This window comes from Lissotriton helveticus, chromosome 11 (assembly GCF_964261635.1).
Source record: "Lissotriton helveticus chromosome 11, aLisHel1.1, whole genome shotgun sequence".
In the NCBI taxonomy this organism is placed as follows: Eukaryota; Metazoa; Chordata; class Amphibia; order Caudata; family Salamandridae; genus Lissotriton; species Lissotriton helveticus.
In genome coordinates, this window is record NC_136072.1 from 941,634,618 (window position 1) to 941,653,158 (window position 18,541).

Sequence of the window (18,541 nt, forward strand, 5' to 3'; positions counted from 1 at the left end):
CAGTCTTAGCCACGCCTGTGGCGGAGAAGGCACATGAGTTGAAAGGACAGCCCTTCAGTACATCAGACATCTGGCAAGTGCGAATCCCACATACTGGCAACGCCTGTACTTCACAGTGGTAACGCGTGTGCGTTTGTACTCCTTTCACCCTGGCAATGTCATAAGTAGGTCGCCCACTGTCGAGTTAGGAAAACTGCTGCTTGCGCACTCGCGCTTCACTTCATATATTTCACACAGCTGCCGTCGGGCATGAATCACAGGCACAGGCTGTGAGGGGGGCGTGCTGCTCAAATTCCTGCACCTTGCCTGTATTCCTCTCAAACTGCCCTTTGCGCACCTCCCTGGAAATAGGCAGAGATACAGTCACGCGCTACCCGGAGCAAAAGTCACTGAGGAGTCTTTACACACACGCTCCTAAGATGTTCCCACACCGCTCTGCCCTGCTGCTCGTGAGTAATCATGCAGGACTTTCAAACTTCAAAGTCAGTACTCGTGACGGCCGTCACAATACTCCTGAGGTGAGAGAAAGGAGCGTGCGCGGAGCGAGGCAATAGTCCGGCGAAAATCTTCCCCTGCTTGACAGGCTGAGGCACTACAAACCGCCCCACTCCACTGCAGACCCACAAATGACAGTGCTAGCGAGGGACCTTAAAGTCACTAATAAACAACTGATGTGTGCGCAGAGGTTGCCGGCAGGGGTCACCTTACTTCCAGCCTGGAGCAGACGGATGACAGGCTTTCCTCGACTTGAAGTCACCTTCTTACGTTCTTATCACTGCTGCTTCTTCACTCGTTACCCCACAGAGCCGTAACTGTTCTTCACCACGGCGCTTCCGGATACATTCATCAGACGTCCGTCTCAGTTTCCTCGCGTCAGCTATACACTTCTTAGTGTTCCCGGCGTGTTGAGGTCGCAGAAAAGGTTTTTCCCTCGTCGCCAGTGTGGCATTCAAAAGTGATGACCCAAAGGCAGGAAGAAGATTCAACAAGAAGTCTTTATTTAAGAGACTTAACTACTGCGACCTCAGCCACAGCCTCGAGTTCCGGAGCTGCTTCATGCACAGTCCCCGGCGCTCGCCTTGGAACGCTGGTCGCGGTGACATTCTAAGTGATGTCACCGCGAGCAGCACCATCACACGCGAAGGCGCCGGGGGGTTTTAGAAAAGGAAGATATCACAGGGAAGTTTCGAGCTAGGCACAAATTATCCCATAGTGAATGTCGTTTCCAAAAGTACTACAGGTTATGTAATTTGGATAAAACCACAATATGCATGGGAGGGAGGAACATGGCGGCAGCTGACTGAACGGCCGCGGGCGCCCCTCTCCGGGCTTCTAATGGCGGCTTGACCTCGGGGCAAAATTAGTAATCCCTCATCAGCCTCGCGTAGATATGGTGTGGACCGCGAATGGAGATTTGCATTCTTTTCCCCCAGTCCCGGTACCTGTCCTTTTACCGGCATCTGCGGCTGTGGTTGCTGCGGTGGAGATGGGGCGGGGGGCAGAGAGTCTGTTCCCGACTTCCCGGGTTTGGTTCCGGTGTGTGTGGTGGGAACGGACGGTCAGAGAGCTGGGCTGTGCTCGGGGTGCCGGGGGAGAGTGGATGAGGAAGAGCTGAGCCGCCGCCGAGTTGGAGGTGGGGAAGCGCAGCTGTTGCACTGAGGCAGACTGGGCGGCTGCCGCACTGCTGTTTGGATGGTGCTCCTGCATCGGACTTTGCGTGTGTGACCCCGGTGCAGGTAGAGGGGGCTGGATTGGGGGCTGGAAAGGTCTGGCAGGGATTCAATGCGGAAGAGATTTCGGCTTTTTCTTTCGGAGTTTCTCAGCCACATGGCGCATCTGTGGGAGCAGTACCATCGGGAATAGAGGTGGCTATCTTTGTCCTAACAAATAAATCATTTTCACATTCCCCCAGCAATAGGAAAGGCATACTCGAAGGCATACCTGTTACAGCAGAAGGGTATATTTTAGGCAAGGTTTTGTCTGATTATATGGAGAGCGGGGTCTTTGCGCAAGAGGGTACTTCTGCCCCCAAACCCACTAGATACTCGTTAAGGGCCAGGGCAGCACACATTGTTTCAAATAAATTGATTACCCACTCGATTATTCCCCAGCGAGTCTCCCCGCCTGTGGCTGAAGTCAACATTGTGACCAGGAAGGGAAAACAGATTAAACAGGAGGGGCATTTAGGAACACCAGTGGTCCCGGTTTTCTTAAAATTGCAAAGTGGTAAGGCGAAATTGAGGGATGAGAAACCTGCAGAAGCTAAAGTAAGAATTACCCCTTCTTTGAAATCCTATTACCAGGTCATGTCTCTTACCTCCACAAAAATTAACCCCCAACCTCAACCCCTAGTCCCTTCTGGTCCTGAAGCAGCTTTTATATTGAGACTGGAGCCTGAGAAGAACAGTGTGCAGCAAAAGGAGAATCCCTTATCTGAGTTGAGAGGAGTAGCTGGCACGGAAGGTACGGCAGAATGTACATTAAAATCTGATCAGGTTCTAGAAGTGCATCCTGTTATTACCCTCGTTAATAGATTCTTCATTTTGGATCAGCAGGAGAAGGACAATCAGGGGTTATACCAACTATCCAGTAAGCATCAAATTCAACCCAGGGATTCATAAGATTCTTCAGAGCCGTTAAAAAAGAGGCAAAACGAAGAGATGGTAATGGGTCCCGCCTGTTTCCCGGAAATTAAGGACACCCCAGCTCGAATTTCTCATTCGTTGGCTGATATTCTTTTGGCTCTGAAGGATGAGATGGCAAATAGATTCACAGTTTCCGAGGCAAACCAAGCCGACCTGGCAAACAGATTTTTGGTTTCCGAGGCAAATCAGGCGGCCATCCGATCCTCCTGTGAGTTGCTGGCTCAGAAATTGGAACTAGCAACTGCAAGGACTGATGCAATTGAGGAAGAGATTCCCAGGATTAAAACCGCAATGGAGATTACCGCATCACAGCTGGAAAAACTGTCTATCCAAAATAAGGATCTTAAAGATGATCTTGAGAGGTTAGAGAACCATTCAAGGAAAAATAACCTGAAATGTATGAATATCCCCGAAGCAATGGAGGGAGATGCCATTAAGGGTTTTCTGATCTCTCTCTTGAAACGTACAGTTCTGAAAGACCACCCTGGAATAGATTTAAGCTATGAAATATCGAGAGTCCATAAAGACCCATTTAAAAGGAATCCTGGTCGGACGAAATCCCGAAAAATCTTGGTCAATTTTTTGTCCTACTCAGTGAAAGAACAAATCTTATCTGCTGCTTTAAAGGAAGGTGCTATTTCATCTCCATTTGCTGAACAGTCACCCTTTTCATTCCTTATTAGATCGAACATCTCACATATAACAGCAGAAATACAGTGGGAATTAGGGAAAAGGCTATCAGAGTTAAATGAGTTGGGGACAAGGACTCAACTGAGATTCCCTGCCACATTGCGTGTTATGTGGAACAACCACATGCATATGATTCGCTCACCACAAGAAGTCAACACCTTAATAGCAAAAATTCAGCTTGAAAAACAGGGAGGCCTGTGAGGGGGGTGTGTAGAAGTTCAACACAACGCCTCGAGTCAAGCTGCCAGTTCAAGTTCATGACTATGTTTTAATGTTTTCTTAACGCCCGAAGAGGGGAAGATCCTAAATAGGCATTTGCCTTTTGGTAGGTAGGGTCGCTCAGGGTGTTAGGGGGTCACAAGGGGATAGGGTGGGAAAGGGGGAGGAGGAATGAGGGGGTGGTGGGGCACAGCGTGGCAGGAAAAAAGTCCACAAAAAAAACTTCTCATCTCACTGGTTATCCAAACTATACTGTAAATGCCACTCGCTAAGCAGGGAATACACTGTAGAAAGACAAAATGAAGGGGGGCCGTGATATCCAATTTATTTCTTGGAATATAAATGGTTTAAGATGCCCGAAAAAGATTGATTTTAGAATACTTAGAGATGTTACCAGTGCAGGTTTGCATATTACAGGAAAATCTAAATCAAACAGAGTCCAAGAACATCTTTTCCAAACTCCCATGGATACAATGTTTCTGCCACTTCCAACAAACAATAAACTGCCGAGGGGTGGCAATTTTGGTCAAGAAGGGATTTAGTTGTGAAATAAAATCAGTTTCAATAGACCAGTCAGGAAGATGGATCAAAACCAAGTTATATTTTGAAGGGGAAAAATTGACCTGTAGCTCATTCTATGACCCTAACGTGGACGATCCTTCCTTTCTGGTTAAACTACAGGATAACCTCATCTTAGCATCCCCCCCTTTAATAGTGGGAGGCGATTTCAACGTCCGCCTTGACCCGGTCAAGGATAGGTCCAAATTAAGTCATGCTATTGGATCTCCTAGATCTCGAAGGGTCTTGAAAAACCTACTTCTTAACATCAATATGGTGGACGTATGGAGAGCTAAGATGGATGGTTTACAGGGTTTTACTTTTAACAGTAAAAAGTACCACCACTCAGCCAGGATAGACTACGTTTTAATCCCCTGTGAGATAGCAGGGTATCCACAAGGTGAAAGTCAGGCATCCCGCCGCGAGGGGCCGTTGTGGAGATTAAGCAAGCTATTGCCCAGAGTTGCAGAGTGTGAACCCGTGAGTCGAGGAGGCACCGGGGTGATAATTATCGAGTCTGTGGAATTTTTAGCCCAAGACCCCGCCGAGGCGGGGAATTGAACCCTGGTCCAGGACCAATCTCAGCTTCCGGGTCTGCTGCCTCTAACCCCTGAGCCACACTTCTCCAGCCAATTTGAGAGGGGTGCTGGGTACCCAAATAAGAATTAAAGATAAAAAAAGATTGTGGAATTACTGTCCTTGGAGTCAAGAATATCGGCTCTTGAAAAAGAAAGGAATCTCGTTAACCAAGAGAACCCTAGGGACCTGGTAGAGTTGGAGGAGGAACTTGAGAAAGTCAGGCAGAATCCTAGGATTTTCCTAGATGAGAAATGCAAGGCCCAGTGGCAAGCACGGAACATGGAGAATTTTGGATACAGGGAAAGAGCCGGAGCACTACTGGCCTGGTTTGAGCGGGCAAAAAATGATATAAACAAACTTATCATAGATAGTACGGGTACAAAATCAAGTAAGCCTACAGAAATGCAGGAATGTCTTCGGTCCATCTTTTCAACCCTGTATAGTGAGGAAATAACACCTTCCTCTGAAGCAATTAGCTCATGGTTAAGGGACAATTCCTTGCCCGTGTTAACTAAAGCTGCCAAAGACTCGTTAGACTAAACAAAACAAATAGCCAGACAGGTTTACTTTTTTAACTTTGAATCACACCCAGCTTATCAGTTCTGAGGGATCAACTATTTTATTTTAGTCTTTTTATCTATTTTTTAGAAAAACATTTTTTCATTGAGTTTTTGTATGTCGTCAAAAGAAACGGTCATCAAACAATAAAGAATACATACAAACAAAAAAAATGTGCAATAAATATACAAGTGTTCAATATATACACAATCAATACTGTAAGTTTAGAAAAACACCAACAATAATTTGGAAAGATGCCTAACAATTGTTTTTCACTAGGAACCAGTCCTTTATATTGAGTACAAGAAGCCAGGCGGACAACACAGTTCGTAGGTACTGCCTGCCTGTCTTAATAAGCCAGGGATTAGATAATTGATTCTGGAGTTGCACTCCTAGGGATGGAAAGTATGGTAATATTTTGATGGCCCTAGTTGCACCCTTCTTCTTTATCCCGGGCTTGGGGTCAACGCGTTTCGAACCACAGTGTAGTTATGGGTTCTCCTCAGGACATGGACTGGAGGGAGCCAATACTGTAAACAATAATAATAGTGGAAGTTGGTGTAAGTATTGTGTTCAGATTTTTAATAAAATCTCAGACTCTATGGGTGGTGTGAATAAATACCTGTACTTGGCACTTGTAAGCCACTCGTGAGTCACTTCAGATAGACGATTGCCTCGCAAGTATATAAGTTCTGTAAACAGACAGAAATGGGAGTGAGAACCCATTGTTGAAACTATTACTGCGGTACAAAAGGGGGTGGTAATGGACGGAGCATCTGAACCAATCAAACACTCACACCCTGTCAAAAGATCTGGGTTTAATCCATCACCGTTCTTTAGCCCACTCTGCCACCCCAGTTCAGACATGGCTATATGCAAATCAGTCTGACCCTGTGCCTCTTGGGAACAGTCCAGCCTGAACTGCCAAGCCATGCCTTCCCTGGACCGGAAACAAGCTTCCGAGGACCGGTTTCTGGCATTACAGCCGTCTTCAGCCCGGCTTGCTTGAATCCAGTGGCAAAGTGAGCAAGTGACTCACGTCTGAGCATACCCTGCCACAATTATGGTGGCCAAAAGCAGTACAAAAGGGGGTGGTATTGGACGGAGCGTCTGAACCAATCAAACACTCACACCCAGTCAAAAAATCCGGGTTTAATCCATCACCGTTCTTTAGCCCACTCTGCCACCCCAGTTCAGACATGGCTATATGCAAATCAGTCTGACCCTGTGCCTCTTGGGAACAGTCCAGCCCGAACTGCCAAGCCATGCCTTCCCTGGACCAGAAACAAGCTTCCGAGGACCGGTTTCTGGTATTACAGCCGTCTTCAGCCCGGCTTGCTTGAATCCAGTGGCAAAGTGAGCAAGGGACTCACGTCTGAGCATACCCTGCCACACTTATGGCTGCCAAAAGCAGTACAAAAGGGTGTGGTAATGGACGGAGCATCTGAACCAATCAAACACTCACACCCAGTCAAAAGATCTGGGTTTAATCCATCACCGTTCTTTAGCCCACTCTGCCACCCCAGTTCTGACATGGCTATATGCAAATCAGTCTGACCCTGTGCCTCTTGGGAACAGTCCAGCCCGAACTGCCAAGCCATGCCTTCCCTGGACCGGAAACAAGCTTCCGAGGACCGGTTTCTGGCATTACAGCCGTCTTCAGCCCGGCTTGCTTGAATCCAGTGGCAAAGTGAGCAAGGGACTCACGTCTGAGCATACCCTGCCACACTTATGGCTGCCAAAAGCGGTACAAAAGGGGGTGGTAATGGACGGAGCATCTGAACCAATCAAACACTCACACCCAGTCAAAAGATCTGGGTTTAATCCATCACCGTTCTTTAGCCCACTCTGCCACCCCAGTTCAGACATGGCTATATGCAAATCAGTCTGACCCTGTGCCTCTTGAGAACAGTCCTGCCCGAACTGCCAAGCCATGCCTTCCCTGGACCGGATACAAGCTTCCGAGGACCGGTTTCTGCCACACTTATGGCGGCCAAAAGCGGTACAAAAGGGGTTGGTAATGGACGTAGCATCTGAACCAATCAAACACTCACACCCAGTCAAAAGATCTGGGTTTAATCCATCACCGTTCTTTAGTCCACTCTGAAATGGGGTGGCTGAGTGGGCTAAAGAATGTTGATGGATTAAACCCAGATCAGTTGACTGGGGGTGAGTGTTTGATTTGCTCAAACGCTCCGTCCATCATCCCCTTTTGTATCGCTTTGTTCGCCCTAAGTGTGGCAGGGTATGCTCAGACGTGAGTCCCTTGCTCACTTGGCCACTGGATTCAAGATAGCCTGGCTGATGAGGATTATGAATCCGAAACCGGTCCCAGGATGCTTGTTTCTGGTCCATGGAAGACATGGCTTGGCAGTTCGGGCTGGACTGTTCCCATGAGGCACAGGGTCAGACTGATTTGCATATAGCCATGTCTGAAATGGGGTGGCTGAGTGGGCTAAAGAATGGTGATGGATTAAACCCAGATCAGTTGACTGGGGGTGAGTGTTTGATTTGCTCAAACGCTTCGTCCATCATTCCCTTTTGTTACTATTACTGCAGCGTGCTTCAATGACAGCTATGAGTAACCACTACCGGCGAGCATACCTTCAACTTAGACGGCGTCGCATATAAAGTCAGGGAGAGCCGGCCATTCATCGGTCCGGGGTTCTTGAGAACGACTTTCAGTTTGTCGATTCTGTTCGAATTAAACCTAGCCGGAAATAACGGGGATTGTGTTAAGTATCCTGTCTCTCTGGTTCCGAATGCGGGTAAGTGTAAACTGAACTAAACGTTTGTACTCACTTGTTCGTTAAGTGAACTGCTCTGCTTGCTCGCATAAGACGTCTGGCGTGAGCACGCCACAAGCAGGATCAAAGGAATTAAAGGAGCCGCATGTTTGACGCATGGCAGGGAGAGTTGGTACTCGTAGTCCGACGTAGCAGTACGTGCGGTCGTCACGAGAGCCCGTCACAGACACTGGCACTAGAGCTGCATCGTTAGTTGAGAGAACTGACATTGATACGAACTTTGCCAATTTAAATCACAATTTATTACAAACAAGATGCTCAATAGCTCATAGGTTACTTGATTCAGACAGTTCGTTCAGTCCGGAGTTAGCTGTATCAAATTTCAGTATAAGGTATGCTTCCTTTTGAGACAAGCGTATTTCTGGGTCACCACCCCCACCGACTTTGATCACTGACAGCACGGTCCATTTCAACTCATTCACTGTGTGGTTGTGGTGTAGAAAATGAGACACCAGTGGTGCTGTGAGGGTTTTGTTGTTAATTCTGGATCGATGTTGAATGATCCTTTGTCGCACCTCCTGTGTTGTTTTTCCGATGTACACCTTTTTGCATGGGCATTGGATCGCATACACTGCATACTTGGTCTTGCAGTTCATATGTTCCTCATGCCGCCAGAATTTCTTTCCATCCGTGAACAGCGAACCTTCCATTGTCAGGTTGCACACGGAACAGGTGCCACATTTCCGGTGTCCCTTGACTGGATTCATTCCAAAGATAGTGCTCTGGGTGTCTCTTTTTCTTGGAGGTTGTGTAGATGTAATCTGCTGCCCTATACTCCTGTTTTTTTTTAGGGCGAACAGGGGTAATCCGACGTCAGACATTACTTCTTCGACTAAATGCCAGCAGTTTTGAATAATTTTCTGCAGGTGGTGTGTGTGAGGTCCAAACGTGGATACACACATCATCTGCTGCTCGGGTGACCTTTGTCTCTTCTCAAGTAGATGCTCCCTTGGCGTCCATCTGGCCCTTTTCATAGAATGTTTCAGGAGCTTCCGTGGATAGCCTCTTTCCTGAAGTTTCTTAACCAGTGCTTGACCATGAATGTCAAAATCTTGGAGTCTGGAACAATTTCGTCTTACCCTGAGGAATTGTCCATAGGGAAGATTATTCTTGAGACTCTGGGGATGATAGCTTTTGAAGTGAAGGGCGTTATTTTTATCCGTCTTTTTCTGAAACAGAGAACATGCCAACCCGTCAGGTGTGGCCTTGACTTCCACATCTAAGAATGATAGTGCTTTTGCATCAAAGGTTAGACTGGACCTCTATCCCCTCTATGGAGGAGATAGAGGTCCAAATTAAGAGGGCAAAAAATAAAAAAGGGGCCGGCCTTGATTTTCTTCCTAACAAGATTTATAAATTGTTAGCTGATGAGCTTTTGCCTATTCTCCATACACTTTTTAATTCAGTCTACTCCACCTCTGGGGTGGTTCCAAGATCTTGGAAAGGTGCCACAATAGTTTTTATATTGAAGCCAGGAAAAGACTCCTTGTTGGCAGATTCCTACTGTCCAATCTCCCTGCTGAATGCCTACTATAAGATCTTTATGGGTATTTTAGCAGGGAGGTTATCAAAACTGGCACCAAGCCTAATAAACCCCGATCAGAAAGGCTTTATGGTAGGAAGATCCATCCAGGAGCAAACTCACATTTTGATCGGTAATATCGACTTAGCAGAGAGAAGGAACAACCCCTTAGCAGTAGTGGCCTTATACGCCGCTAAGGCATTTGATCGAGTGTGCTGGAGATATCTTTGGGGGGTATTAGAGACTGTGGGAATGGGACCAGTATTTGTGCAGACCTTAAAAAATTTTTACACTGGGGCGTCAGCGACAATCTTGTTAAATGGTTCCCTGATTACTAGCTTTGAAATACAGAGAGGACCAAGGCAATGATGTCCCCTGTCCCCGCTTTTTTTCAATATATATATTGAACCCCTGGTGCAGATGATCAGGTTGGATAACGGTATTAGACCATTTAAATCACAAGATTATCTGTGTAAAATTGCTCTTTACGCTGATAATGTTATTATTTTTACTAGTGACCCCAATATTGCCATCCCTCGGATCGAGATATTGTTACAGGAGTTTGGCTCATTGTCGGGATACCTTGCTAACCCGGCCAAAACTGAAATTATGTGTTGGAACACAGTCCACAGGGGAGGTTCAGAAAGTGGGGAGTTTAGATATCTCGAGATTAAAATAGTGAAAGACCTGAAGAAAATCCTCCTTCTAAATTTGGTTAAAATTGAAAAAGATATAGAGTATCTCTTTGCTAGGTGGAAAACCCTCCCAATGATGATCTACGGAAGGGTGAACCTAGTAAAGATGACGGTCCTCCCCAAATTGACATATCTGTTCAACACAATTCCCCTTACTTTTCCACAGAAAATAATTAATAACATTCAGGGCAAGATTGGAAGTTTTATATGGGGGCAGAAAAGTGCAAGATTGTCCTGGAAGAAGGTAAGAAGAAAGCTTCTAAAGGGCGGCTTGGCTTTACCAGATATCAACTGGTATTTAATGGCATTCCAGTTTAAAGGTATTAGGATGTTGTTAACATAACAACACCAGCAGAGACTAAGTGGGGTAACCTTTTGAGGGAAATGGTTTCAGCAGAGGGGGACAGCGGGCAAGGTGGTGTCCTGTATAAATTTGGGGCTCCCAGATTCTTTAAACGAGTCCGCCTCAAGCTCTTGAAAACCGCCTTGTCAATCTGATCTAAATTGAGGCAAATTTGGGGTATAGGGTATTTTTCAGATCTCGCTCCAATATGGGACTCACCAGAGACCCCAGAATGTCTGAATGACAGCTTAGCGACACCCTTAAGGGAGGCTGGTTTGCGGAGATGGTCGGATCTGGTTGATTCGGATGGTCCACTTCCATGGGAATTGTTATTAGCTAAGATTGGTCCCACCTTTCCAAGGTTTAAGTACCTTCAGTTGAGATAATGGTACGAGGCGGAAGAGGGTGAAATTAAAGGGAACTGGGATCTTGAGCAGCTATTTCTAGACCCGCAACTAAGGAAAAAAGAAATATCTTATTTGTATGCAAGACTACTTGAGGCAGAAGATAGCGAGATCCCGTCCCAATTTTTGGTGTGGAACTCCCTCCCCCAGGCCCTCCCTATAGAAGCCCAATTTGAATCTTCCCTTAAACTGCTTTACAAATTTATAAAGCCAGTGAGGTTAAAAAAGAACCACGTTTTTGTGTTAAATAGGCTAATTGTGTTAAATCAATGGTGGTTGAATCCTAGTCCAATGATTGCCCCTGACCTCAACCATGTGAGGACGCCCCGGGGGGAGCATGGATCTATGCAGTGAGTAGAAGAGCTCCCAGGTCCATCTTAGTCGGCTTGTAAAATCTGCCCAGATCTAAGGTGAGATGAGGACAAAAAAAAACACACAAAAAAACCACAATATGCATTAACGAAATTCTGAAGTTGTTGTTCCTCTGAAATGTAAATGCCATTTGCCTTTTTAATGCAATATTTAAGTATTTTTTCATGTATTTCCATAGGTGCCAACCAGAAATCTATTGTTAGCTGTATTTGCAGTGGGCATTGGAGGTACTTTTCAATATGGGTACAATAGTTCAGTTATCAATGCGCCAACTGTGGTAAGTGAAACATGAAAAAAACTGTGGTTTTTTTTCTTCTCTTTTTCAGTTTTAAAAAAATTCAATAGATTTTATTCATGGTTTTGTCAGTGTCACCCACATATTTTCTTCCAGGTAAGAAAGAAACTGTGCAGATTTATGGAAGGATGGATACATCTATGTTTGTGTGTATGTTATCCATGTCAAAAACAAACCGTTGAGATAGGGTCCAAGGGATATAAAGTTTAGAGACCCATGCCTGGTTATTATCCCCAGCTACTTCTACATATACAACACAAGAACACAGGGGGTCTAACAGCCAAATTATGTGGCTTGGCTGCCAATCCAAATTGCCAAGATATCGGAGTGTCTAAGTCACATAAAGACAGCCTATTGAAACAAGGGAGAACACTATGTTTAAAGGAAACACAGACACTTTATAGGTCCTTTAGAAATTGGTTTACAAAATCCATACCGTTTAGCAATGGGTTACCATCAAATTTACTTGGTGATCAGTCCTATCATCTGGCCATACCCACATGTGAGTAAGGCTTGTCCCCTGATCATTGGGACCTAAAGAGCCACACCATTTGTTGCTGGTTTAGGATTTGGTCCACCAACACCAATGAACCGTCATATGATGGCTGATCTTTAATGGTTAAGTGAATTATAGTGCAACACAAACAATATAGTGAGTTTAAAATAGGATGGTGTGCCCCCCTTATATAAATTTTATTCTACGGCCGAACAACACCTCCTAATTAAAACCTAGAACAGTGCAAGGGAGACAGTCAACAAATATCTGTCTAATAATGGGCCAACATGTTTCTGCCTATCGGGCAATCTGTCCCATGGCCATGCCCCCAAGACTCAGATGCAAGCTTGAGGTACCAACGAGGAGTGCGGGGCCTCGTAGAACCTGAGCAAGGTCCAGGTGAGGTGAGGTCAATTCCCCTACCATGAAGGAAATCTTACTTCTCATTTGACATGGAGGGCTAATGTTTCCGGTTGTTACAGGTTGTATCGTATTCAACCGCTTTTCTTAAATTATTCCACTTTGGTGTTGGTGGTGTTTTTTTGCTTTTGTTTCTGAATCATTTCAAGTGCAACGACTGAAAGAACAGAGGCCCTGATGAAAGCCATGGGACAGATTGCCCGATAGGCAGAAACATGTTGGCCCATTACTAGACAGATATTTGTTGACTGTCTCCCTTGCACTGTTCTAGGTTTTAATTAGGAGGTGTTCAGCCGTAGAATAAAATGTATATAAGGGGGGCACACCATCCTATTTTAAACTCACTATATTGTTTGTGTTGCACTATAATTCACTTAACCATTAAAGATCAGCCATCATATGACGGTTCATTTGTGTTGGTGGACCAAATCCTAATCCAGCAAGAAATGGTGTGGCTCTTTAGGTCCCAATGATCAGGGGACTAGCCTTACTCACACCTGGGTATGGCCAGATGATAGGACTGATCACCAAGTCAATTTGATGGTAACCCATTGCTAAACGGTATGGATTTTGTAAACCAATTTCTAAATGACCTATAAAGTGTCTGTGTTTCCTATAAACATAGTGTTCTCCCTTGTTTCAATAGGCTGGCTTTATGTGACTTAGACACTCCTATATCTTGGCAATTTCGATTGGCAGCCCAGCCACATAATTTGGCTGTTATACCCCCTGTGTTCTTGTGTTGCATATGTTATCCATGTAACATGATTTAAAAGATATATCGCTTGACTGTGGCTGGCCTATAAAATTGCTACACAGTCCATGTTAACACCTAACCATAACTGCCAGCCCAAATGCAATGTTCATGAGTGCACCATGATGCCTCAGATGATATAAAAAATTACATAGATGACATCACTGGTGAAATTACATATCACCCTACATTGACATCATGGAAGACATTACTACTGACACAGTATATTTCTTAAGGAAGTAGGTTGTCAGTTAATGGCTAGTTTGTACATGTGCTTTTATTTGTTGGTATAAATATTGTGGGCCCATATGCATTTGGGGTGTGAGTTATAGTTTGCTCCAATTACAAATAAACACATATATATATATATATATATATATATATATATATATATATATATATATATATATATATATATATATATATATGTGTTTATTTGTAATTGGAGCAAACTATAACTCACACCCCAAATGCATATGGGCCCACGGTCGCCAGTAGGTATATATAGTTAGGATTTTTTCTCTATGGGATTTTTGAAAATTCTATGTCTAATAACTTTGCCGTTTGTGGACGGAATTGGCTGAAATTTTCAGGAAAATGGCACATTTTGTTTCTGAGCAGCCCTTGAAAATTTGGGGGGGGTTCGTCAAGGGGGGGCCGAGAAAAAAGGGGGGTCCCAAAACGTGTTTTTAACATTGAGTTTTCCATAGGGCGGTTGGCCTCACTTTTAGCCCGAACGGCTGAATGGATTTGCACGAAACTTGGCAAAATTGTAGGGACTGGTAGCCCGATGTGCCTTTTGTACGTCTCAATATATGTGCTCCAGTGGATTTTGATAAATTAACGTTTAAAAAAAGATATATATCTGTAACAGCGGACCAGGCAGCGTCCCAGGACGCGTACTTTTCGCGCAACGGAGCTTTGTGAAGCGAAGCTGATTGGTTCTCCGGCGTCTGTCAACATTCCAAACAGTCCGTAGCGGCCGCCATCTTGTCTCTCGGTAGGATCGAGAGACAAGAGGAGGCGAAAGCGAAGGGGCAAATGACCATAAGGGGGAATAGTAGATCCTCGCTGACCCCCTAGGTTTGATGTGGAGGTTTTAAAAGGGCCCCGCGGGGCAAAAAAAATAAATAATAATAATAATCGAACGGCTGAATGGATTTGCACGAAACTTGGTAAAATATTAGGGACTGGTAGCCCGATGTGCCTTTGCTAGGTCTCAATATATGTGCTCCAGTGGATTTTGAGAAATTAACGTTCAAAAAAAGATATATATCTGTAACAGCGCTCCGCTTCGCGTAACGGAGGTTTGCGAAGCTGATTGGTCATTCTGTCACTGGGCTATAGTTGGCTACATCTGGCTGATATTTGGGCTACATTTGTTTTTTTGTGTGTCTGGCGGCCATCTTTGGGCTACATTGGGCTACATTGGGCTTCATTGGGCTACATTGGGCTACATTTGGGCTACATTTGGGTTCCAACATATATATAGGCCAATGTAGCCCAATATATATTTTTCAAAGTGAATTTTCGTAAAAACCACTGGAGCATATATCTTGAGACATAGCAAAGGCACATCGGGCTACCAGTCCCTACAATTTTGCCAAGTTTCGTGGAAATCCATTCAGCCGTTCGAGCTAAAAGTGAGTCCAACCGCCCTATGGAAATGAAGGAAATGAATGGGTAATTTGTAATTAGCAAATAGCTAATCGCAAACTAGGAATGGTAAAGAATCGCTATTTATTCCTTAAAGTTCGCTATTTAGGAAATGCAAAAAACTTTGATGATACATATGGCGGTTCATCTCTAACAAGATAAGAAGCATAGGGATACATTTATGATGACTGGCGCATCACCAGGGATGTGTTAGTCATTCTGTGCCGCTGTTCCGTCACCTATGGTGTGCTGCATTTACAATGCGGCGCATCATGGGGCAAAAACAGCACAGATGCGTGATGTATCTGTGCCGTAAAGGTGGCGCATTGCTGGAGTTGTATCGCAAGTGTGATGAAGCTCCAGCAAGGGTCGGGGGTGCCCCTGTCGCAGGGTTTCTGTTCTCACACAGAACTGTGGACAGAGGATTGGAACCTCGGCGAATTAGGGTGTCCCAAAACTCACGTTAGTAATCAAAAACTCCTTAGCAAGCTAGGTACAGTGTCACATTGGATATAACAAACTCTCAATGTTTAGACAATCCAGAATATGAACTTATAGTACCTCAGGATACGTGGAACTCATGAACAGTCGGTCGTTATATATTTCTTAGAAACCAGAACATGGAGTTAAGAAGAACACATGTGTATTTGAAATGTTTATTTACTAATGCCGTCTTCTCAGGCGTAGTACCTTAGATAATACAAGTACACATATTATCAGTAGCAAAATTACCAGCATAGTTACTAGTACATAAAAAGCGAATGGTGATAGTATGTTAACATGCTGTAAATGAATAAGAGTTAGCAACACTTATAAGCAGCCGCGGGCCGTGGAGGGAGTTACGGTGAGGCAGGGAGGCGGGGAGGGGGAGAAGCAGGGTGGAGAATACAAGTACACATATTATCAGTAGCAAAATTACCAGCATAGTTACTAGTACATAAAAAGCGAATGGTGACAGTATGTTAACATGCTGTAAATGAATAAGAGTTAGCAACACTTATAAGCAGCCGCGGGCCGTGGAGGGAGTTACGGTGGGGCAGGGAGGCGGGGAGGGGGAGGGGCAGGGTAGAGAGGGCTCCACCCTGCTTCTCCCCCTCCCCGCCTCCCTGCCTCACCGTAACTCCCTCCACGGCCCGCGGCTGCTTATATCTCACCCTCCCTAATACACATATTATATTATTTGCTAAGAAGGTCTCTTTGTGTTGGTTTAGGGCGTGCCCATACTTTAGTGTCTTAGATTTGAAGGAATCACATCAGCATACACCAGCTCTCTCTTCATGTGAACCGCATCAACTGTTGTGTATGTGTGTTCGGCAAAGCAATATAAAACCCGCCTCATGCCCAGAATTGGCAGAAGTTGCACTTATGTTATGAGTATGAAGTCGTGGAGATCAGACCTCATAACAATTCTGTATCGTGTTGTTCTTGAAACTTTAGCACTCGCTGTACAGATATAGTTTAACAAGCAAAGCAGATAGTAGAGCAATAACATATTATTCTCATGTAAACCACGATGAACTACTAGGTGGAAAGCTAAAGCAACAACTAAGTGTCGTGTGCAGAAGTTGCAAAAAAGGAAAAATGGCGTTTAAACCGGTAATGAGCCCATGCTAACTTAACACGGTGTAAAGATATCCAGGACCTAGATGACACCTCCCCATGATCCGGAAACGAACTGAATAAGATAATAGAAGTGCCATCTCATGAGAGCAGATTGCAAGTTTATATGTGGACGGTCCGCAAGGTAAAGCATTAAAAACTAGGAAAATTTAATGCTAAAGAAAAATAAAACAGCCAAGTACTTTATCGAGTCTTAAGCCAATAGGCAAGGTAAATAATAAAAACTTGAAAAATAAGTCAATGAATTGTCAATGAAATGCTAGTACTCAGCATATCAAACATGAAAAAGGTCTATGACATAACTGTGTATGCAAAATAAGCTGCAACAGCCTCCAATAGGAAGTCACCGTCTTCATCCGAAAACAGTTCAGCCATCCAATTTAAAAGCGGAAAAGAACATACTTGCTCTCCCAGCACCGGATCCTCTATCACCATCAGAGGACAGCTCGGTGGGTTTTCAAGAAAGCTCTGTTCCAAGAAAGACTGTGCTGCCGCCAGTAAATTCCAGGGACCAAATAGTCCATGCATCAATGCCACAGCCATAATCCTTTCGCCAGGACAAACCAACTCGTGAGTAATGATAGGAGTCATCAGCTGATTAAAGTCGACGTCAGGAGAAACCGGTCCGCAGAGACACAAATCAATGGCCCAATCGAAATCACAGGTCAGGCAGTGAAATACAGGCTGGACACAGGTGAAGTAGGAGAATCGAAAAGATAATCCATATGCCGTGCTTAATATCGCCAACGGCATTGTGCCATAATATTCTAGCATGCGATTGCGGAACAGTGTCAGCAGCTGCAGGGTGGGAGGTTGCATAGGAGGGACATCCATATTTAAAAATGTAAAAAAGCACAAGAGCGTCCGCTGGTAATGCAAGTAAAAATGCCAATCCACGAAGCAGAGTGGAGAAAATACAATGAAAGAAAGCAGGGATGACTCCAAAGATTTTCTCAAATGAAGTCACGAGACCACTGGTAACAACTTTAAAAAAGTGCGCCAGGGCCTTTGTGGAGGATGCGTTAAAGATAGTCCGAACAATCTTGCTGAAATTGAAAGGCAAATGTGAATTGAAAAGGGTCTGCACCTCTGTACGGGTGTTCGCTATGTGAAGCACGAAAGTTTCACGGGCCGAACTCAAGGCCACCTCTCTCTGAGACAAAAGAGCTCTTATTCTTGCCATGCCGTTGAAATCTCTCCCAAGGTTGGTATTTGTGGCCAAATTGAAAACTCCCTATGTTCATGTGTGGGAGGAAATAGAACATTTCTGCAGCAAATAACCCATTCACTTACTGTTACGATAAAAGGAATACTTTTAATTAACTCAGAACAATCTTCATTATTGAGCATCAAATAACTACCATTTTCCAACAACTTGAACGTGGGGATGATAGCAGGAACTGGCGTGCCTTGCAACACGCAAGCCATATTTGGTCGGTGTTTGTTGCATGAACCGTGTAACTGTATGTGCCTACACATTAGTGAATGATCTGGCGTCTCAGTGCATTCCTCTCCATTCAGATAAACTTCTTGATCATCTTTGAAACATCTGTATGTGTATGGAAGCGACCAGACCTCATGAAGAAAAGCACTACCTAAAGGTTCATAACGACCTATTGGTATATATTTCATACAATTTGAAAACTTATATAAAGCAAAAGGCAGCGTTATTAAACCGTGGATAAGGCACGTTGCCAAAAAACCCGCAATCCTCTGCTGATGATGTCACTGAGCATGTCATGAATGATGTAATATGTGACATCATCAGCAGTGGATTACGGGTAATAGTATCTCTAGTTTACTCCCCTATAGCTGTCTTTCTTTTAACATAAGTGTCTGTTTCCTTCCCTTATACTTACTGTTTTTGGTTCGCTTCCGGTTCGCGTACCGGCGAGCGAACTGGGAAGC

General features: G+C 44.6%; 1 protein-coding gene across 1 annotated transcript in view; it reads left to right on the forward strand.

Moving 5' to 3' along the window:
- Positions 1–18,541, forward strand: part of LOC144791350 (solute carrier family 2, facilitated glucose transporter member 11-like) — a 736,021-nt gene that overhangs the window by 211,106 nt on the left and 506,374 nt on the right. The window contains exon 2 of the mRNA XM_078666027.1: positions 11,571–11,669. Coding sequence (XP_078522153.1) covers positions 11,571–11,669 — 99 coding nt within the window. The remainder of the gene's footprint in view (positions 1–11,570; positions 11,670–18,541) is intronic.